Source organism: Mesocricetus auratus, unplaced genomic scaffold, assembly GCF_017639785.1.
Source record: "Mesocricetus auratus isolate SY011 unplaced genomic scaffold, BCM_Maur_2.0 Super-Scaffold_4256, whole genome shotgun sequence".
Lineage (NCBI taxonomy): Eukaryota > Metazoa > Chordata > Mammalia > Rodentia > Cricetidae > Mesocricetus > Mesocricetus auratus.
In genome coordinates, this window is record NW_024429182.1 from 48,331,268 (window position 1) to 48,353,984 (window position 22,717).

General features: G+C 39.2%; 1 protein-coding gene across 2 annotated transcripts in view; it reads left to right on the forward strand.

The window, feature by feature from the left end:
* The first annotated feature begins 2,930 nt into the window (after positions 1-2,930).
* Positions 2,931-22,717, forward strand: part of LOC121140872 (membrane-spanning 4-domains subfamily A member 12-like) — a 33,227-nt gene continuing 13,440 nt past the window's right edge. For both annotated transcript variants that reach the window (XM_040747386.1, XM_040747394.1), the window contains exons 1-6: positions 2,931-3,045; positions 3,167-3,240; positions 4,631-4,706; positions 6,199-6,348; positions 7,414-7,470; positions 16,065-16,181. In XM_040747386.1, coding sequence (XP_040603320.1) covers positions 4,653-4,706; positions 6,199-6,348; positions 7,414-7,470; positions 16,065-16,181 — 378 coding nt within the window. In that variant the 5' untranslated portion in view covers positions 2,931-3,045; positions 3,167-3,240; positions 4,631-4,652. The remainder of the gene's footprint in view (positions 3,046-3,166; positions 3,241-4,630; positions 4,707-6,198; positions 6,349-7,413; positions 7,471-16,064; positions 16,182-22,717) is intronic.

Consider the following 22,717-nt stretch of genomic DNA (forward strand, 5'->3'; position numbering starts at 1 on the left):
TCTGTCATGCCTAAAAGTCACCATTTTGCAGCAATCCTCCTGATCCTGTATGGACAAGGGAAAGTCCAGGGGGCTTCAACCCTACACAAAGAACTACAGGCAACTAAGGAATCCAACACCTAATGGTCAGCCCTGAAAACATACAAACAAGTAACAGTACACACATATGTATGTAGGGATATATGTATGTGCGCATATATGCATGTAACAACAATTCATTTAAAAAGAGGCCATGATAGACGTTGTTGGCTCCTCAAGGGAGGTCATATTCCATATGAGGAGTGCATTGGTGGGGAGAGGGGAGGCAGAGGGTAGGAGAAGGGGGGAGAGAGGGAACTGGGGTTGGTATGTAAAGTGAAAAATAATTTTTAAATAAAATTTAAAAAGATGTGAATTTTAAAGAGAACAAGGAGGGTTTTGAGAAAGGAAATGGGAAAATGTATAATTCTGTTATAATTTCAAAAATAAAAAGAACAATTTTTAAAAATAAAGTGAAGAAATTGAAGCCAAACAAGCAAACAAAACTTTAGAAAGTTTGGAAAACCTGAAAGAAGGAAATGGTTTCCAAACTGTGGAAGATATAAAACAACCTTATCTATTGGATAATACTAAAAATTCATGTATATATTTAACTTGTCCTAGTAGTCACACAAAGAGAGTAAATAGAAACACGTGCTTAATTTTGTTAACACAGTCTAACTTAATAAATCAAAAATATATAAATGGTGCAAATAAAAACCATCAGTGACACACTTTATAGTTGTTTAATCATATGGAGTCCTCAGAATTGTGTGTCCATTTTGTACCTTAAACATGTCAGTCCAAGCCAACTACGGGGCAAACGTTCCACAGCCTAGCCATATATAGCTACTTGTTTTTTAAGTTGTGTGGGTCTAGAAGCTTCCATTAAAGTCACAAAACCTGTACCCTTTATTCTCATACCCAAGAGCTCCTAGTTCCAGAAAGTGAGCAGGAATTTTGCAAAGGAGTTCCTCCAGAGGCAAACTCAGCGATGGGCCAAGAAGACAAGTGTCCCATGAGAAAGCTGAGTCTGAACAGGGGTCTGTGCATGACAAAGGGCATATTCCAGAGATCACAGTTGGAGGTCTTGCTGCTCCATTGTTATCTCAATTGGCTTTGGGTTTCCATCTCTTCAGTCAGCCCCATGGTCACATAGTCATTATTAATTTCATCTTAAAACAATTCCCTTGTTCCACTCTGTGCGATACATTATTTATGGTTTATTAAAGGTTGCCTGAGGATTCAGAAAGCAAAGCTGCTTCAAGCTATAGAGATCAAGCAGTGGTGATACACACCTTAATCCCAGGACTCAGGAGAAAGGCAGATGGATCTCTGAGTCCAAGACCACCCTGGGCTACTGGAGAGTGAATCAGAGCTCATGCCTTGAATCTCAGGATTTGAAAGGTATAAAAGGTAGAGGAATTCAGTCTGACAGTCAGTCGCTAACCATACTGAGGACAGCATGGCAGTCTGAGTGAATCGGAGGAGCAGTGAAGTCGGGAGCAGTTTGAGGATCACCCCTTTGATCTGAGCTGAGGTAGAGGTAAGAGCTAGTGGTTGGCTGCTTTGCTTCTCTAATCTTCAGCTAGAAGCTTGAACCCCAATATCTGTCTCTGGGTTTTTATTCATTGTGCTACAGTACTCCCTCTGCACATGATTATTAAAACCAGGGTTCCAAAGGTCAGGGTGTGTTATCTCCAAACTGTCACCTCTTGTTTTTCCCTTGACTCCACTCTGTATCGAGTCTGGCTCCCCCTGTTCTCTGAGGCCTCCTTTTTCAATGGCAGCAGTCACCTCCACATTGCAAAATCCAGCAAACAAATATACAATCCTCAGAAGATTTGGGCATCATTTTCCTTTTTCCTAGAGTTCAGGCATCTGCAGGTACTTCTTTCTGTCTGCTCCTTACTTCCTCAGCCTATTCCTTACTTCCTAAGCCTGCTCCTTACCTAGCACACGCCTTTAATCCCAGCACTCAGGAGGCAGAGGCAGGCGGATCTCTGTGAGTTCGAGGCCAGCCTGAAAATAAATAAAAATAAAAGGATCATGTCTCCTTCCACAAGGTAAACTCCACTTCTATAAACTCCCAGTATATAGTGCCATTCATATGTATCCTCAAAAGTACTTTGTGCCATGAATTATATAATCCACAAAATACCTGATACTAGAAGCCTCAACAAATTGCCTGTGAGAAACACTCCTTTAGTTAGCAGACAAGCAAATCACCTTTGCATTTGAGACTCACTATAATCTGAAACAGTTGGAATGAATGACCTTTCATTTACTTATTCACTTCTACGGCGTGCCAGATATAGCACCCTTACACTAAATGTTCAGTGGGTGGGGACCCATATCATAAATGACACTGGCCTCATAAATATGACTATCAAGTTGTTAGGACTAGATTGCAGCAATAGCTTTTTCATAGGTAATCTATTTTTGCTTGACTGATAGTTTCATATGTTTCTCTAATGGATTTTAGTCATTTTACCCCACCCCCATTCCTCTCATCTTCCTCTGGACCCCTTCTCCGCGAGTTCCCTTCCAGCCTTCATGCCTTTTTTGTCCGTGTGTTGCCCATTGAGTTTAGTTAGAGTTTCTTATCCCAGGGTGGATGACAGAATTGTGCAATCTAGTGTCCTTCTAGAGTCTAGAATCTAGACTTTGAGGAGACTCACTATAGAAAGACTTATTTCTATCCGTCTACTGGAAAACAGCAGGAGGCATTTTTGCTCGGCGAGAAAGGACAGAGCAGAGAATTAGCCTGTAGTTGTACTCAGGGTTTCTATAGTTTAAAGGCTAGAGTGTATCCACCACCGGGAAGTAAAGGGTGTTCACACTAGATCCCCTCCCGCTAGCCCCATCCCCTAACCCCATCTGTATCTGTAGGCCTTGAAGGCTGGGTGGAACCTCCACAGGCAGGCAGAACTAGCGTTTGCGTCTGCGTGACCCTCCTCGCGTGGAGCCTTTCGCGGTTGCTCTGGGACACAACCGCAGCAGCCAGCAGCGTTGGATCCAAAAGAGGTAATGAGGGACACATAGAAATGGCAGCGCCACTGGGGCAGGTGCTGCCTGCAGGAATCCTAGAGCAGGAATGTCTAGACCTAAAGGAAACCCCTGAAGGATTGCCCCCTTCTATCCTTAGGATCATGACATCGCAGGGAATCCATGACCTTTGAACAGACCACATTAATGACTGGCCTTGGACACTACTTACTGGTGAGTTTCAATTCGGTACTAGCTTCGTTTTCCTCCCAATACATTCCTACATGGGATTCTTGTCGCTGAGAAGCGCCTTTGATGGAGTTTATTACATGTTTAAAAGGTCACCTCATAATGAGTAAGTTTTTAACTCAAGCGTTTTCTGAAATGCATTTGCTATGTCTTTATATATTTTCTCCTTGTAAAATGCCAAAGGTACATTACTATGGCAACTGAAACCAGAATTTGTGACTTATATGAGGAGAAGGAAAAGTTTGTCAATGAAAGATCTAAAGACAATATGCTGAATTTTAGATATGACTATACACAGTGGAAAAAGGAAAAGGGAAAAGATTAGTCATACATTAGAGACTGGGGTGGGAGTAGGGGTTAAGGAGTAGGGATGGGGAGGAGGATTGTCAAAGCCGTATCTAACTAGAAAGCCAAAGTGTATTAACCTTTTGACTGAAAAAAAACATGAATTATCTCTTATTTGCTTTAGCAAAATTAAAACATGAGTATCATAATATATAGGCAGCCAGACTTCCAAAATAATGGAACTAACAGGTTGAAAATGGTCAAAAGGTGATATACTCTGTTCTTTTTCCACCTCTGATTTTCTCTGGATGCCCATCTTCCCACACCCAAGGTTTTTTCCACTTCAGTTCTGTCCTTTAGAATGGGTAAAACCTAATAACACCTTGGCTTTTACCTTTTACAAACTCTGCCAGATCATCTAGGAAAGAGTTTTTCCTGTGCCCCCACTAAATGACTTAGATATCCACCTTTATTCAGACCAGCTAGAATCAAAGAACAATTGCCATGGGTATTAAATACAGAAGCTGTGAGTCCTACAAAATAGGAACCATTGCCCTCCCTGTCAATGCTGGAAATGATGAGTTAGCCTTGTCTTGTATAGTGAACATCCCCCCACCCAACTGTCTTTTTCACTAACTTAAGAAGCCTACCTATAGTATTCTAAGTCTTCTCTGCACTTAGTGTGACACAGATCCTTCCAGTCAGGCGCCCCGAGACATACTTGAATTTGAATGATGATGAGTAACAGGCTAAATCAAAGCTATCAAGAGTCTAAACTTCCTGATGCTGCAACTTGGGCATATGAGTGGGTACTAGAGGGACTGATGTGATTGGAGCATCTATCATTTGGCACTTACCGAACTTAACTCAAGTTTGATAAGTGAATAAAACTTACTGAGAGATAAAAATTGGTTTTGTCAAGATACTACCAGTCTGGTGCAAAAGCATCTGTCACAGAACAGCCAAGTGTCTTTTAAAAAATGAATTAGATTCCCCCTCAGGAATTCCCCCTTACAAATCTTACCCAAGAGAAGAATAATAGTCACTAACTGATTTAATTTATATTGATTTTTGTCCACATTTTTCATAGGAAATATCCCCATATCCCACTGATGAATATGCCACAGAATCGTCTATGGGTAAAAAAGGAACTGAGGTTGTTGGGGGTAAGAACAAAATGCTGCTTGAGTGAGTAAGTCAACTGTGAGAGGGTTGGAACTCCTTAGCACATGAGGTAGGAGACCTGAATCACTTCTGTATCTACTGTGAATTCTTCAAATGGAGGCAAATCAATTACAATGGCTTATGATGGTGATATGACATCAAAACATATACTGAGTCTGGGTATGAAGAAAAAAATATTCTTTTTTTACCACCTATCAGTTACTTCAATCCCAAGCTGATGGTAGGTCCTAAGTGAGATGAGCAAACTGTCAATACACCCAGAAAAAACTTAAGACTACAAACTATATGAACAGTGACTGGTTACAAAGGTGCTATGCTGTTCACACCATCTCACAGACACACTACTGTTTGCCCAGGCAATCTCATTCACTACACACCTTGGTTGTGCAATTTTGCATTGTGCACTTTCATCCAGGTTAAAATTTAAGCACAAAGAATTAAAAATTAGGTGAAAAAATCCTATACAATTAATAGATGCACACACACACACACACACATACACACACACACACACACACACTCGGACACAGGGTATCTAGAAATACATATATTGAAGAAACCATATATAACACTTGTATTTTAAAATGACTAAATACTAATGAAAATTTCAAATTAGGTTACATCAATAAAAAGGCACATTTATGGATTGCAAAGCTCAACATAGTAAAAAGATGTTAGTTCTCCTTAAGTTGGCATATGTGTTTGGCATAATTATTATTAAAATCTTAGCAATTCCTGTAGATAGCTATAAATTACCAAAGATTATGTGGTAAGAGGAAGAAACAAAAACAACTGAAGTGAAGTAGGAGAAATCACACTAGTTGATTTTTAAGATACTTTCTGCCTACAGTCAAGATTATGTGATTTTTTAAAGTAAGAATAAGCACAGAGTTCAAAACTAGACTCTATAGATCTAGCCAACTGATCTGGGAAATGGGAATTGTTTATTTGTGTTTTGGGGAAGGTGTCAATGCAGCACAGGGGGAACTCAAACTACTGATCCTACTTCCTCAGTCCACCAAAGGCCATTGCAGGTGTGACCCATCAATCAATGGACAGTTTCACAGAAGAATAACAAATAGAAATCAAGTGGGAATAGAAACAATGAGCCTTAGTAGACTCCCAACTTTTTGAGAAATTAGATGACTATTTAAAAAGCTATGAGAAGCAAATGTGTGATCACCAGGAGTTACAAGTGTCAGTGAGAAAGTTACAAGAAAGGGTGGAATTAGAGATATCTCTGTAGTGACATAATAGGTCTGTGACTGATTATGGTTGATAAAACATGACAAAACAACCTAGAACAATACATAGAACATCACAGCATAGTTGATGTCCTCATTCTAAAGTTCTGTAAGCTGTCACTATTATGGTAGAACACCACCTTTCTTCATTCTGCCATCTGTCTTGAGGTGTGTTCTTCTTTAGAAGTTAGCTGGAACTGTGACTAAGAATGGTGTCCTTTTCTTTCAGTCTATACAACTGATGACTAGCCTGATCATACAGAGCCTGGGATACTTCTGGACATACCTGTTTTTTTCTCAAAGTATTGTATTTGAAAAAGGAAGTGAGTATTTTCCTGCCATTGGAACTTCAGGATATTCACTTTGGTCCTCTTTTCTTGTGAGTAATGTCATCTCTGATAGTAACTACTAATGTATTGCTTACATTTCATGCATTCTGATCCAAGCAATGTGTCCCTAGAGGATATACAATCCCTATTCCCCATGAAACCATCCCCACATCTGAAAAAAGACAATAACAATATATTTTTAAACCTTTAGTTTATTACCTAAAATATTCTTTCATAATAATATTCTACATTGTTAAAGGAACATTTGGTACATTATGAAAAAATAGTTTCTTAGCTGTAATATTACTTCATAATATGAGTCTGCATAGTTAAAGGGCCATTTGATGCAATACCAAAAGAAACCAGTTTCTTTTTTATAGTTTTTTAATTTAATTAGAAACAATCTTGTTTTACATGTCAATCCCAGTTCCCTCTCCCTCCCCTCCTCCCCTGCCCCTCACCAACCCCCTAACCCATCCCCTTTCTGCTCCCCAGGGAGAGTGAGGCCTTCCATGGGAGATATTCAAAGTCTGTCACATCATTTGGAGCAGGGCCTAGGCCCTCCCCCATGTGTCCAGGCTGAGAGAGTATCCCTCTTTGTGGAATGGGCTCCCAAAGTTCATTCAAACACTAGGAATAAATACTGGTTCCACTGCCAGAGGCCCCATAGACTGCCCAGACCTTCAAACTGACACCCACATTCAGGAGGTCTGGGTCGGTAAAAACCTAGTTACTTACCCATAATATTATTTCATAATAGTCTACATTCTATAACAGCTATCTGATACATTTGCAGCCATGATAATAAACACAAGAAGCGTATATGGGAGACACAATTTTGTTTGATTAAAATCAGCTACGCAAATGAGATGCTAAAGTCATTTCAAGATGGCCTGGATATCATTTCTGTTACAATTGTAGCATTAGTGCCTAGAACCTTCATAGCTTTTACCTCCATAAATGTAAATCTTGAACTATTTCTTGAATTGTTTCCTTAGTAGTCCCCACTAAGGAACTAAGATGATATCCCTCATGTTACAGAATTCCAGAATTATCTTGAAGTTCACATATAGATATAATGGCTGGGTATTAACAAATGTGGTCTTTGCTTCCAGTTTAGCACATCAGGAAGCCTTTCAATAATATTACAGAGGAGGCCTTCAAATGACATGGTAAGTCAGAAGACCTAGAGCAGCTCTGGGAAGCTTTTGTTGGCAGTGAAAGTATGAAATTTTCAAAGACTAAGTATAAACTTCAAAAAGAAAATCAAAGTCAGTGAGGAGTCAGCATGGCCTCTGAGTGAATAGATATCCACCCAGAAGCCGTGGGAGGGGTGTATTTAAAGTATGAGAGACATAACATCCATCCAAAGAATGGCATAGTGGTTATGTCATCTCAGACAATGAAAGTACAGAAATATCACAATTGCTATACATGACTATTCAAACAAGTTTCACAGTGATTTCCTAAGACTTAGCAAATCTAATCTCCAAACTATAAGAAGTGAGGGCCAGGGTTATGTGCAAGCAAAAGGACCAGAATCTCTACATCAATGCTGCGTATGCTAATGTACATCTATAATTTCAGTGATTTACAACAAGATGGGAATCAGAGACAATAAAATCCCCAGAAGCTCCCAGGCTGCAATTACAGACAACAGAAAAGGAGACTCTGGCTCAAAGCAGATGAGAAGAGACACATGAAGTTTTTCTCTAACCTCCATATTTGTACAATGTCAAATGTGCATCTCTCCCACAAATACACACACACACACACACACACACACACACCATGTGTGCATGTGTGCAAAAGCCGATAGAAATTCAAGGGAGATTATTTATAATGACATAGAATTTACCTTCATGATGAAAAAATTAAAAAGAGCATAATATATTAACATAATTTTAGAGATGTATTTTGTATTATTTGGACAAAACTCTCACAAAAATCTAGGAAGGGAACTTCCTCAACTTGGTAAGTTGACATGAAAAATCTGTTTTCCTACATAGCAGTGTGATACTGAATGCTCACCTCTGAGGTCAGTGTGATGGTTAGATTTTATTGTCAGTTTGACACAGCCTGGAGTTACCTGGGAAGATGAAACCTCAGTTGGAGAGCTCCATCATGGCCTGTGGCCATGTCTGTGGTTCATTTTCTTGATTGTTAATTGATGTAAGAGCACCCAGCCTGCTGTGGGTGATACCATCCCTAGGCAACTTGGACTGTACGGTATAAGACAGCTAGCTAAGCAAGACAAAGAGAGCAATTCAGCAAGCAGTGTTCCTCCACGGTTCCGGCTTCAATGTCTCTAATTTGAGTTCTGGTCTTGGCTTCCCTCTGTGATGGACTGTGAGATGATATAAACTCTTTTTTCCTAAAATTGCTTTTGGTCATGGTGTTTATCACAGCAACAGAAAATAAACTAAAACAGCCAGTAACCATGTATATGTGTGTGACACTATGTGTTGTATAGTGTAATAAGTCAAGAAAAAAAGACATAAAGACCATCAAGATTAGAAAGTGAGGGTATGTGGTTCATCTGCAGACATCAGAAGCATGCTAAAACATTCTACAACATCCAAAGAAATCTCTTAAAATCTAGAATAAATTGGTTAACTAATTTACCCATGTTGCAGAATGTAAGTTGTCTATAGGAAAAAAATCAATTGGATGTCTGTAATTTCTTCGTACATTTACCTGTGAAGGGAATCTCATTGTTCCCAGTACTGTACCCTTTCAAATAAAGCTTCTATGAACAGTTCCACAAGTCTTGTTGCAGACATATTTCTTATTCCTCTTATAATGGATATTTATCATTTTTAAAAGAAAATACCAAACTGTTCCTAAAGTATTTGTTACCTATTGCATTTCTGAACCAACCCTCAATAGACTAGAAGCCAAACAAGTGTTCTTGTTTGTTGTATTCAGATAACTTTGGCCAGAAAACTCAATGTGTAAAATCTCCAAGGGACCTTAAAATACAGTTGCTTATTAAACCTCTTTTTCTAATAAAAACAAGGGTTCTGGAACTGTCACTTTTCTGTGTAACTAAACTTCAGCACATGTTTCAACTTTAAGGAGTAAAATACATAAAATTACAAATAACCAAACAATAATGTTGGATTTTTAGGATGTAAAAATAAACTAATGAATGTTTTAGTTTGTTTGCATTTCCTTTTGTCTAGTGATATTTTTGTTATACTTTGAAATTTTCATATATGCATACATTATATTTTAATCATATCTTCCCCCAACATGGCCCCCTCTGGCTCTTTCTGGGACACCCTTCCCAACCCATCTCCCTCCCAACTTCATGTCCTCTTTTATTATTAATTATTATTATTATTAATTATCTGCCCTGAATCCAATTATCCAATTAGTGCTGACCATGTGTCCATGTATGTGAAGTCATCCACTGAGGTATGGGCAATCTGCCAGAAGCCACAGCCCTAAAGAAAAGTCCTCTCACTCCCTCAGCAATCACCAGCTGCCAATAGTTCCTCAGCTAAAGGTGAAATCTTAGGAGCCCTTCTCCAAATTTTAGAATTATGACTGCTTTTTGTTGTGTAGTTACTATATAGGCAACCATGGGTGCTCTAAGTTGATAAATGGAACATTCATGTAATTTCTAGAAGACATAATTTCTTTTCTCTCCTTATCCTCTAACTCTTATATTCTTTCTGCTCCCTTTTCCAATGTATCCCCTAGGTGCATATAGAAATTGATAGAAGTAACCCATCTATAGTTGAGCACTCACAATCATTTGTCTCAACAGCTTTACCAGCTATGAGTAATAATATAGTAATAATAGCAATAATCTATGAGTATAAACATGAACATTTAGAAGGCAGCTTGATAATCTAACCATTTAATGACTGAAACAAAATCAGTAGGTTCCCCACTATGGCCTATGATATCCCCAGTCACACACTTTTGATGAGGTTTTCAATACCATACAGAATCTATCCTGTGGAACAGGCCTCAAAACTAATCAGAAAGCAGTTGACTACTCCTGTACTAGTCATGCCCCTATTGCTCCAGTGAGCATAATGTGCCTGGCATGTTGGTACTATAGAATGCAATGTCCAAGGCTGAATAAGACCATTAATATCTCTGCTCCATTAGTGCACAGTGTGTAACACCATTCAGCATATGAAAGCCAATCTGTAGGGGGACAGTTTCCTGGGAAGTTCGAGATAAAAATCTTCATAGACTTTCTTGGCTTTCTTTCTGTGAGCAAGTGCAGAATAAATAAATCAAGTGACTGACATCGTTTAACAACATATAACAGTTTACATGAAGATGCTTTGTTCTTTGACATAGCTTTCAGAATCCAGTGATTCAAATTGTCATACTTTTTATATAGCTTTATTAACTGAAAAGAAATTATTGTGAATATGGAGAAGGAAATAAGTATAAAAGATTCTTTTTTAATTTAAATTAGAAACAAGCTTGCTTCGCATGTCAATCCCAGCTCCCTCTTGCTCCCTCCTCCCCCAACAGGCCCCCCAGGCCCCATCCAATCCCTACTCCGTTCCCCAGGGAGGTTGAGGCCCTCCATGGGGGATCTCCAGAGGCTGTCATTTCCTTGAGGGCAGAGCTTAGGCCCTCCCGCAAGAGGTCCAGGCTGGGAGAGCATCCCTCATTGTGGGATGTACACCCAAAGTCCATTTGTATGCCAGGAATAAATACTGATCTACTACCCAAAGCCCCATAGATTGCCTGGGTCTCCTCAATGACACGCACATTCAGGGGATCTGGATCAGTCCCATGCTGGCCTCTCAGCCATCAGTCTGGGGTCCAAGTGTTCCCACTTGTTCAGATCAGCTGTTTCTGTGGGTTAAACCAGCCCAGTATTGACCCCTTTGCTCATCAGTCCTCCCTCTCCATCACTGGATTCCAGGAGTTCAGTTAAGTGTTTAGCTGTGGAAGTCTGCCTCTGCTTCCATCAGTCACTGGATGAAGGTTCTGTTTCCCAGACTCTCTGGCAGTGGGATTAAAGGTTGGCACTCCACTGATTCATCTTTAAAATTCATATATGAGTGAGTACATACCATGTTTCTTTTTTGTAACTGGGTTACCTCATTCAGGATGGTTTCTTCTAGTGCCATCCATTTGCCTGAAAATTTCAAGATTCCATTGCATTTTCCAGTGAATAGTACTCCAGTGTGTAAATGTACCACATTTTCTCAATCCACTCTTCAGTTGAGGGGCATTTAGGTTGCTCCCAGGTTCTGGCTATTATAAATAATGTTGCTATGAATATAGTGGACTGGGTGTGCTTCTATGAATGTGCGTCTTTTGGGTATATGCATAAGAGTGGAATTGTTGGGTATTGTGGTAGACTACCATTATCCTGAGGAATCTCCATACTGACTTCTAAAGTGGCTGTGGTGGATTACATTGATGGATTTTCGTATGTTGAACCATCCTTGCATGCCTGGGATGAAACCTACTTGATCATGGTGGATGACTTTTCTGATGTGTTCTTGGATCTGATTTGCCACTATTTTACTGAGTATTTTTGCATCAGTGTTCATGAGGGAAATTGGTCTGAAGTTCTCTTTCTTAGTTGTATCTTTGTGTGGCTTGGGTATCAAGGTTATTGAAGCCTCATAAAGAGTTTGGCAAAGACCCTTCTGGTTCTATTGCATGGAATACTTTGAGGAGAATTGGTATAAGCTGATCTTTGAATTTCTGGTAGAATTCTGCACTGAGGCCATCTGGCCCTGGGCTTTTATGGGTTGGGAGACTTTTGATGACTACTTCTATTTCCTTAGTGGTTATAGGTCTATTTAAATTGCTTATCTGTTCTTGATTTAATTTTGGCAAGTGATATCTATCCAGAAAATTGCCCATTTCCTTTAGATTTTCGAATTTTGTGGAGTACAGGTTTTCAAAGTACGAACTGATGATTAAGTTTGGATAAAGTTTTGTGAATCTTGTTGATTTTCTCAAAGAACCAACTCTTCATTACAGTGATTCTGTGTATTGTTTTCCTAGTTTCTACTTATTGATTTCAGAACTCAATTTGATAATTTCTTGGTGTCTACTTCTCCTGGGTGAGTTTGCTTCTTTGTATCCTAAAGCTTTCAGTTGTGCTGTTAATTCTCTAGTGTAACTATTCTCCAGTTTCTTCACTTGGGCACTTAGTGCTATGAACTTCCCCCATAGCACTGCTTTCAAAGTGTCCCGTAAGTTTGGTTATGTTGTGTCTTCATTCATTGAGTTCTAGGAAGTCTTTAATTACTTTTTTATTTCTTATTTGACCCAGGAATGGTGCAATTGTGCATTATTCAATTTCCATGAGTTTGTAGGGTTTCTGCAATTTGTGTTGTTGTTGAATTCTAATTATAAAGCATGGTGGTCTGATAAGGTGCATGCAGTTACTCCAATTTTGGGCGTTTAATATGTTGCCAAGTATGTGGTAGATTTTTGAGAAGGTTCCATGTGGTGCTGAGAAAAAGGTATATTCATTTTTATTTGGATGGAATGTTCTATAGATGTCTGTGAATCTCAGTTGGGTCGTAACTTCTATTACTTTCTTTGCTTCTTTGTTAAGTTTCCGTCTGATAGTCCTGTCTAGTGGTGAGAGTGGCGTGTTGAAGTCTCCCACTATAAGTGTGTGGGGCTTTATATGTGATTTGAGTTTTAGTAATGTTTCTTTTATGGATGTGGATGCCTTTGTATTTGGGGCATAGATGTTCAGAATTGAGACTTCATCTTGGTGGATTTCTCCTGTGGAAAGTATGAAATGCCCTTCTTCATCTCTTTTGATTGATTTTATTTTAAAGTCTAATTTGTTAGATATTATGATTGCTACCCCTGCTTGTTTCTTGGGTTCATTTGATTGGAAAATCTTTTCCCAACCCTTAATTCTGAGGTAATGTCTGTCTTTGAGGCTGAGGTGTGTTTCTTGGATGCAGCAGAAGGATGGGTTCTGTCTTTGAATCCATTTTGCTGGCCTGTGTCTTTTTATGGGCAAGTTAAGACCATTAATATTGAGGGATATTAATGGCCTTTGATTGCTCATTCTTGTTTGTTTTGGAATGGCTGTTGGTGATGGAATTATATGTGGATTTCCACCTCTTTTCTCTTTCGGCTTTGGTAAGGTGGGATCATCTATTGCCTATGTTTTCTGGTAGTAGTTAACTCCCTTGGGTTGGAGTTTTCCTTCCAGAACTTTCTGTAGGGCTGAGTTAGTGGATACATATTGTTTAAATCTGGTTTTGTTGTGGAATATCTTGTTTTCTCCATCTTTAATGATTGAAAGCTTTGCTGGATATAGCATTCTGGGCTGGCATCCATGGTCTCTTAGTGTTGGTAGAATATCTACTCAGGACCTTCTGGCTTTCAGAGTTTCCATGGAGAAGTCAGGTATGATTCTGATAGGTTTGCTTTTGTATGTTACTTGGCCTTTTTCCTTTGCTGCTCTTAATATTCTTTCTTTATTCTGTATGTTCAGGGTTTTTACTATTATGTGACAAGGGGACTTCCTTTTGCGGCTCACTGTAGGCTTCTTGTACTTTCATTGGCATGTCTTTCTGTAAGTTGGGAAAGTTTTCTTCTATGATTTTTAATATGTTTTCTGCCCCTTTGAAGTGGTTTTCTTTATCTTCCTCTATGCCTGTTATTCTTAGGTTTGGTCTTTTCACCGTGTTCCATATTTTCTGGATATTTTGTGTTAGGGATTTTTTGGACTTCAGATTTTCTTTCGTCAATGAATCTATTTCCCCTAGTGTATCTTCAACACCTGAGATTCTCTCTTCCATCTCTTGTATTCTGTTGGTTATGCTTGCATCTGTAGTACCTGACCATTTGCCCAGCTTTTCTATTTTCAGCATTCCTTCAGACTGTGGTTTTTTTATTGTCTCTATTTCAGCTTTCAACCCTTGCACTGTTTGAATTGTTTCTTGCAATTTTTGCTTTGTCTTTTCCTCTCTTTCTTGAATTTATTGGATTTTTTTGGCTTGTTTTTTCTTCCATTTCTTGCATTTTTTGGTTTGTTATTTCTTTAAGGGATTTTCTCATATCCTCTTTGATGGCCTCTATCATTTTCATGAAGTTGTTTTTAAGGTCATTCTCTTCTGCTTCATCTGAATTGGGGTGTTCAGGTCCTGCTGGTGTAGAGTCTCTAGACTCTGGTGGTGTCATACGGGTTTTTCTGTGGCTGAATGTTTTTATATTGTCTCCTTCCCATCACTTCTTCCAGTGGGTGCAGAAGGAATCTCTTTCTATCCTGGTGGGTACATGACTACAGTTCCCTTCCAGTGGGTGCAAGCACTTCCAATACTCTGGTGGCTCTCCTCTTGCATGGATGGTGGTGGTCCTAGTATCAGGGCCTTGGCAGATTTGAGTAGGCTGGACCCTGTCAGGATGGGATCCACAGTGCCCAGTTCCCAGGTCTATGGTGGTTCTGCTCAGGACACCAGAAGGCAGGCCAGAAACAGGCCCAAGTTTACCTTGTCTGTCCCCTTACCTCACCTGAACAGTGGGTGGAGACTGACACTTGGACACTGGCAGTCTCTGGGCAGACTGGTTGGGATGGGATGCACAGGGTACAGTCCCATGTCACAGCTGGTTGCCCACAGGGCACTGGAAGCAGTCCAGAGATAGGCCCAGGCCTACCTAGTTCCATGGGTGGAAAAGGGGGCCAGGATGCCGGCAGTCTCTGGGTGGGTTGACTCCTGCCGGGGTGGGAGGTGCAGTGTGCAGTCCCCTGGCCTCAGCTAGTTGTGAGCAGAGCACTGGAAGGTGAGCTGGAAACAGGAAACAGGCCCAGGATTACCTAGTCCCATGGGTGGAGAAAGGGACTATGGTGCTGGCAGTCTCTGGGCAGGCTGAATCCCATCGGGATGGGATTCCAGAGTGCAGTCCCTAGGTCTCAAGTGATTCTGTGCAGGGCACCGGAAGGTGGGCCAGAAACAGGCCTGCACTTACCTTGCCTGTTCCATGAGTGGAGACTGGATGCTGGCAGTCTCTGGGCAGGTTGACTCCCTTAGGGATGGGATGTGCAGTGTCAAAAATGATTCCTTTTAATACCAATATTAAATTATATTTCACCTCCCTGGCATTTTATGTGGATAAAGCACAATTATTTAGCAACATTAAGCATAAATTTTCTGAAGTATGTAGCTTGAGAATCATACATACATGTAGCCTGGGGAATGACCTCCAACAGTGTGTAACTCCTTACATCATCAAGAAAAAAATCTTCATATTGAGCTAGATAGCAACTGTATGCCAAGAAAATTAGCTAAATTTTATTTACCTGCTGTCCAAGAACCATAGCAATCCCCTAGAATATTAGATCTCTGGTAATGTAAAGCTGTGTGGTGTTGTGAATTTTTCAATATCATGGGTATATTTTTATATTTTAGTTATATTTAGTAGGTACTTGATTTTCTTCTACAGTCTAAAAAAATACCCAATGCACAGCACAGTTCTTTTCTATCTCTTTATTAATTCAGCACAGAAGAGGCATTCAATAAGTTATCAATAGAGAAATAAATATATGCTCATACTATCAAAAGTTTTATCACAAGTAGAGAAATACATACATATATACATCATACTAAAAGTTTTACTATCACTCCAAATTATTTGGTCCTGATAGAAACCTAACCAATATGCAGTTCTGATAACCTTTTTGGTGACCTCACTATTCCAGAAAGATTAGAGTTTCTATAGTTTTTCTACAAGAATACACTTGAGATTAATATGGGATAATTTCCAGTGACTGAACAATACTTTTAATCTGTTCTAGCTGATCTGGACTCTGACAATGAATATCTTAAGCGTCTTCGCAACACTGATAGGCTTGTACTTAACAACATTTGAACTGACGTTGGCTTCAAAGATAAAAACTCCTATTTGGCAATATGTAAGTACTGGGTTTCTGAGAGAATTTATTCATGATTTTAAAATTATGCCTTCAGTGTGGATCAAAATATTCAAGTATTAGTCAGATCACCAAGAGTCCTCTCATCAGTTTGTTCTCAGGCAAATGTGCCTACTATTATCATGATACAAGCTACACATTACAATTCAAAGCCATAACAAGAAAACCCACAGAAACACCCAACCTTTCTCATAGGAACTCACAGAGTCTGAACCAATGACCAAGGAACCTTCACGGGACTGACCTAGGCCCTCTACATATATGTGAAGTTGTATAGCTTTGTTTATTTGTGCTACTCCTAACAATGGGAGTAGAGGCTGTCCCTAATGATTTGGCTGGCTCTTGGAAACCTATTCCTCATACTGGAATGCCCTGCCCAGCCTAAATACAAGGAGGGATGCTTAGCTTTACCACAACTTGATATGCCATGGGAGGTCTGCCACTTTTTGAACAGAAACAGAAGAGGAGTAGATTAGGAGGTAAGGGGAGTTGGGGGAGGAAATAGAAGAATAACAGGGAGATGAAACATGGTTGAGTTGTAAAATTAATTAATTAAATTTAAAAATAAAGTGCTGTAGTCTACAGAGTGAAGCTTTTCTCTACAATAGATGTAATTTGGAAGGTTCATATACTAGGTTCCATGTACACAATGCCATTTGAACATTTTTGTGATTCTGCATCTGTCTGTTAGAGGGTCTAAGCAAAACTATTTAGTGTATCTGTGGTCCTATGTAGGTGGGACTATGAACACAGGCACACTTAGTCCCTTTGGTTTGTTGTGTGAAGAAAATGGATGATGAGGACAGAGAAGGAAGAGGTTCTGAGCGAATTATGTAAGAATTTGAAGCCATGGTGTTGAATTCTTGTCTATGGACTACTGTCTATGTCCAGGTTTGTCTGTGGACTACTTCTAGTCTATAGCCAGGGCTTTACAGCAGCCAAAACAGATGGGCTTTAAATCAAAACCTAGAAACCACATTTTTAAAATTGATGTTATTAGATGTTGCTTGTATCTAACTTTCTAACCTAATTAAGAAAGCTCTCCTTACTTCAACATACAAGAGTCATGGTTAATAGACTAGTTCTGAAGTATATATGGGTTTGTAATTCATCGTTACTTTTTTCTTATTTCTATGTGTCTTTGAACAAAATTTTACAATAAATAAATACGAATATAGAAAGAAGTCTATGTATCTCTGACTCAATAAAGAAGCAAACTTTGAAATGTTTAGCTATTTGCTCAAGGTCTACTCACCTAAAGAGCATTTATGTTGATCAGGGCTAATTTCCAAGGCATCTCACCACAGTAAATAGAGCCTTAATAGAAATCAATTCAGTGGCACATGAGAAGACCATTATATTGATAAGGGAAATACAGTTCTTTACATTCATTTTCTGGATAATAGGGGAAAGTGTAATTACATATACTTCACTATTGCATCATTCCTCCTACACAAAACCTCAAAAGAAAATGTACCAAATTTTATCTTCTCCAGAGGCTCATTATCCTTAAGAAAATATGTTGGTTCTACCTACAACAACAAAGATGAAAATATAATGATTCCCATTATACTTTTGGCAGAAATATATCAACTCATCATCCTCAATAACTCTTAGTTATCATATGACCAAATATATGCATACATTTTCAGCTGTATAGGGTATAGGATACAGTAAACAATTTTCATCTTTTCATTTTTCTGTAATTTTTAGCATTAAAAAGTAATGAATTTAGAAATGTTTCTAGTTTGCTTTCTTTTGCTGTAATAAACCATTAACCAAAATCAAGAGCAAAAAGTTTATTTCAACCTACACTTCTAGGTTATAGTCCATCACTGAGGGAAGTCAGGGGAGAAACTGAAGCAGGAACTGATGCAGAAACTGTGTGGAGTACTTCTTACTGACTCACTCTCAAACTCTGTCTTGCTCCATGCTAACTTTCCTATACAACCTACACTTGCCTGCCTAGGGATGATGACATCCACACTGACACATCAATCAAGCAAAACAATTCCTCACAGACATCGCCACAGGCCAGTCTGAGTGAGACAACTCTTAATTCTTAGTTGCAGACCTCTCTTATCAGGTATTTGGGGGTTGTGTCTAATTGACAATAAAAGCTGGCAAGCACAGAATCCTTCCTTCCATTGTTATTTCATGAAATTAATTTGAGTTGTATTGATGTTAATTCTTCTTTGATGTTCTGGTAGAATTTTGTGGTTAATCCATGGATGTTTCTTAGAAGAAATTTTATTATCTCTTCAGTTTTGATCCTGGTTGTGGAGATGTTTCAACTATTTCTTTCATTTTGGTTTAATTTTGATATGTTGAATGCATCTAGACATTCTTCCATTTCCTTTAGGTCTTCCAAGCTTGTGAAATATACATTCTTAAGGCATGTTTTTATGTTTTCTGAATTTTGTTGGAAAATGTTTTTATGTACCTCTTTTAATTTCTGTTTTACTAAGCACTCCCATCTTTCTTTTGTTTAATTTGACTAAGGGTTTGTTAATTTATTTTAAAGAACCAGCTCTCCATTTTATTGATTCTTTGTGTTGGTTTTTATTTATTTGTTTTTTATTTAATTTCCTTAATTTGAGTCCTGATTTGGGGTATTCCTAGCTATTGTTTTGGAATTTTTATTGTTCTTATTTTTCCAAGGTTTTAAGATGAATTATTGAATTGTTAACTTGAGATAACTTTTTTTCTTGGTGCAATCCTACTACTTCCTTAGCTTTTCATCTTTTTTAACACTTTTTTATTATATATTTAAATTAGAAACAATCTTGCTTCCCATTTCAGTCTGAGTTCCCTCTCTCTCCCCTCCACACACACACACCCCACCAGTCCCCCCAGCCCCCCACCCAATCCCCACTCCATTCCCCAGGGAAGGTAAGGCTCTCGATGGGAGATCTCTAGAGTCTGTCATTTCATTCCATGGAGGGCCCAGGCCCTCCCCCAAGTGTCCAGATTGAGAGAGCATCCATCATTGTGGGATGGGTACCCAAAGTCCATTCGTGTGCCAGGAATAAATACTGATCTACTAACCAAAGCCCCATAGATTGCCTGGGTCTCCTCAATGACACCCACATTCAGGGGATCTGGATCAGTCCCATGCTGGCCTCTCAGCCATCAGGCTGGGGTCCAAGATCTCCTCCTTGTTCAGGTCAGCTGTTTCTCTGGGTTTCACCAGCCCAGTCTTGACACCTTTGCTCATCACTCCTCCCTGTCACTGGGTTCCAGGAGCCCAGTTCAATGTTTAGCTGTGGGTGTCTGCCTCTGCTTCTGTCTGTCACTGAATGGAGGTTCTAGGATGGTATGTAAGATAGTCGTCAAAATCATTATTAGGGAGGGGCGTTTAAAGAAGTCTCTCCACTACTGCTTAGTTTGCCAGTTGGTGTCATCCTTTTAGATCTCCGGAGATCTCACTAGTGCCACATCTCCCCTCAAACATAGAATGACTCTCTGTATTATGGTATCTCTCATCCTGCTCTCCTCTATTCTTCACCCAACTCGTCCTTCCTGTTCCCCCCATGTACTCCACTTCCCTCCTCTTCTCTCCCTCTCTTTTTCCTGCCTCCCTTTCCCTCCCCCACCCCATGCTCCCAATCTGCTCAGGAGGTCTTGCCTCATTACACCTTCTCTGGGGTACCATGTATATCTCTCTTAGGGTCCTTCCTGTTTCCCTGCCTCTCTGGCAGTGGGATTGTACACTGGCAGTCCCGTGATTCATCTCTAAACTCCATATATGAGTTAGTACATACCATGTTTGTCTTTTTGTGGCTGGGTTACCTCACTCGTGATGGTTTCTTCTAGTGCCATCCATTTGCCTGCAAATTTCAAGATGCCATTGTTTGTTTCCACTGAGTAGTACTCCATTGTATAAATGTACCACATTTTCTCTATCCACTCTTCAGTTGAGGGGCATCTAGATTGCCTCCAGGTTCTGGCTATTACAAATAATGCTGCTATAAACATAGTGGAACAGATGTCCTTGTTGTATGAATGTGCATCTTTGGGGTATACACCTAAGAGTGAAATTGCTGGGTCTTGTGGTAGACTGATTCCCATTTTCCTGAGGAATCTCCATACTGATTTCCATAGTGGATGTACGAATTGGCACACCCACCAGCAGTGGAGGAGTATTCCCCTTTCTCCACATCCTCTCCAGCATAAACTATCATTGGTGTTTTTTATTTTAGCCATTCTGACAGAAGTGAGATGGTATCTTGAGTTATTTTGATTAGCATTTCCCTGATTGCTATGTTGAGCACTTTCTTAATGTCTCTCAGCCATTTTAAACTCCTCTATTGAGAATTCTCTATTCAGTTCTGTAGACCAGTTTTTAGTTGGATCCTTTGGTGTTTTGGAGACTTGCTTCTTGAGTTCTTTGTAGATTTTGAAGATCAGCCCTCTATCAGATGTGGGGTTAATGAATATCTTTTCCCATTCTGTGGGCTGCCTTTTTGTCTTGTTGACTGTGTCCTTTGCCTTGTAGAAGCTTCTCAGCTTCCACAGGTCCCATTTATTAATTGTCGATCTCAGTGTCTGTGCTACTAGTGTTATGTTCAGGAAGCGGTCTCCTGTACCAATTTGTTCAAGGGTACCTCTCATTTTCTCTTCTAAGAGGATCAGTGTGACTGGATTTATGTTGAATTCTTTAATCCATTTGGACATGAATCTATCTGCAGTCTTCTACATGCCAGCATCCAGTTATGCCAGCACCATTTGTTAAAGATGCCTTCTTTTTCCCATCGTATAATTTTTGCTTCTTTGTCAAAAACCAACTGTTCATATGTGTGTGGGTTAATATCAGGGTTTTAAATTCGATACCGTTTACCTAATTGTCTATTTTTGTGCCAATATCAAGCTGTTTTCAGGACTATACCTCTATAATAGAGCTTGAAGTCAAGGACGGTGATGCCTCTGAAAGTTCCTTTATTGTACAGGGCTGTTTTGGCTATCCTGCTTCTTTTGTTTTTCTACATAAAGTTGAGTATTATTCTTTCAAGGTCTGTGAATAATTGTACCAGCATTTTAATAGGGATTGCATTGAATATGCAGATTGCTTTTGGCAAGATTGCCATTTTTGCTATGTTGATTCTACCTTTCCAAGAGCATGGGAGATCTTTCCATTTTGTGATGTCTTCTTTAATTTCTTTCTTTAAAGACCCAAAGTTCATGTGATACAGGTCTTTTACGTGTTTGGTTAGAGTTACCCCAAGGTATTTTATGTTGTTTGTGGCAATTGTAAAGGGTAATGTTTCTCTGATTTCTTTCTCAGCCCTTTTATCATCTGTATATAGTAGGGCTAATAATTTTCTTGAGTTGATCTTGTATCCTGCCACTTTGCTAAAGGTATTTGTCAGCTTCAGGAGTTCCCTGGTAGAGTTTTTTGGGTCACTTATGTAAACTATCTTATCATCTTCAAATAGTGAAAGTTTGACCTCTTCCTTTCCAATTTGTATTCCCTTGATATCCTTTTGTTTTCTTATTGCTCCAACTAGAACTTCAAGTACAATATTGAAGAGGTATGGAGAAAGTGGACAGCCTTGTCTTGTTCCTGATTTTAAAGTAATTGCTTTGAGTTTCTCTCCATTTAGTTTGACTTTGGCTGTTGGTTTGCTGTATATAGCTTTTATTATGTTTAGGTATGGACAACTTTCTGAATAGATATCACCTGACAAAATTAAATCAAGAACAGATAAGCAATTTAAATAGACCTATAGCCAGTAAGGAAATGGAAACAGTCATCAAAAGTCTCTGAACCCCAAAAAGCCCAAGGCCAGATGGCCTCACTGCAGAATTCTACCAGAAATTCAAAGAACAGCTTATACCAATTCTCCTCAAAGTATTCCATGTAATAGAAGCAAAAGGGTCTTTGCCAAACTCTTTTTACAAGGCTTCAATAATCTTGATACCCAAGCCACACAAAGACACAACTAAGAAAGAGAACTTCAGACCAATATCCCTCATGAACATTGATGCAAAAATACTCAATAAAATACTGGCAAATCCACACAAAGATACAACCAAGAAAGAGAACTTCAGACCAATATCCCTCATGAACATTGATGCAAAAATACTCAATAAAATACTGGCAAATCGGATCCAAGAACACATCAAAACAATCATTCACCACGATCAAGTAGGTTTCATCCCAGGGATGCAGGGATGGTTCAACATACGAAAATCCATCAACGTAATCCACCATATAAACAAGCTGAAAAACAAAAATCACATGATCATCTCACTAGATGCTGAGAAAGCCTTTGACAAAATCCAACACCCCTTCATGATAAAGGTCTTGGAGAGATCTGGGATAACAGGGACATACTTAAACATAATAAAAGCCATATACAGTAAACCAACAGCCAACATCAAACTAAATGGACAGAAACTCAACGCAATTCCTCTAAAATCAGGAACAAGACAAGGCTGTCCACTCTCTCCATACCTTTTCAACATGGTACTTGAAGTTCTAGCTATAGCCATACGACAACAAAGGGGGATCAAGG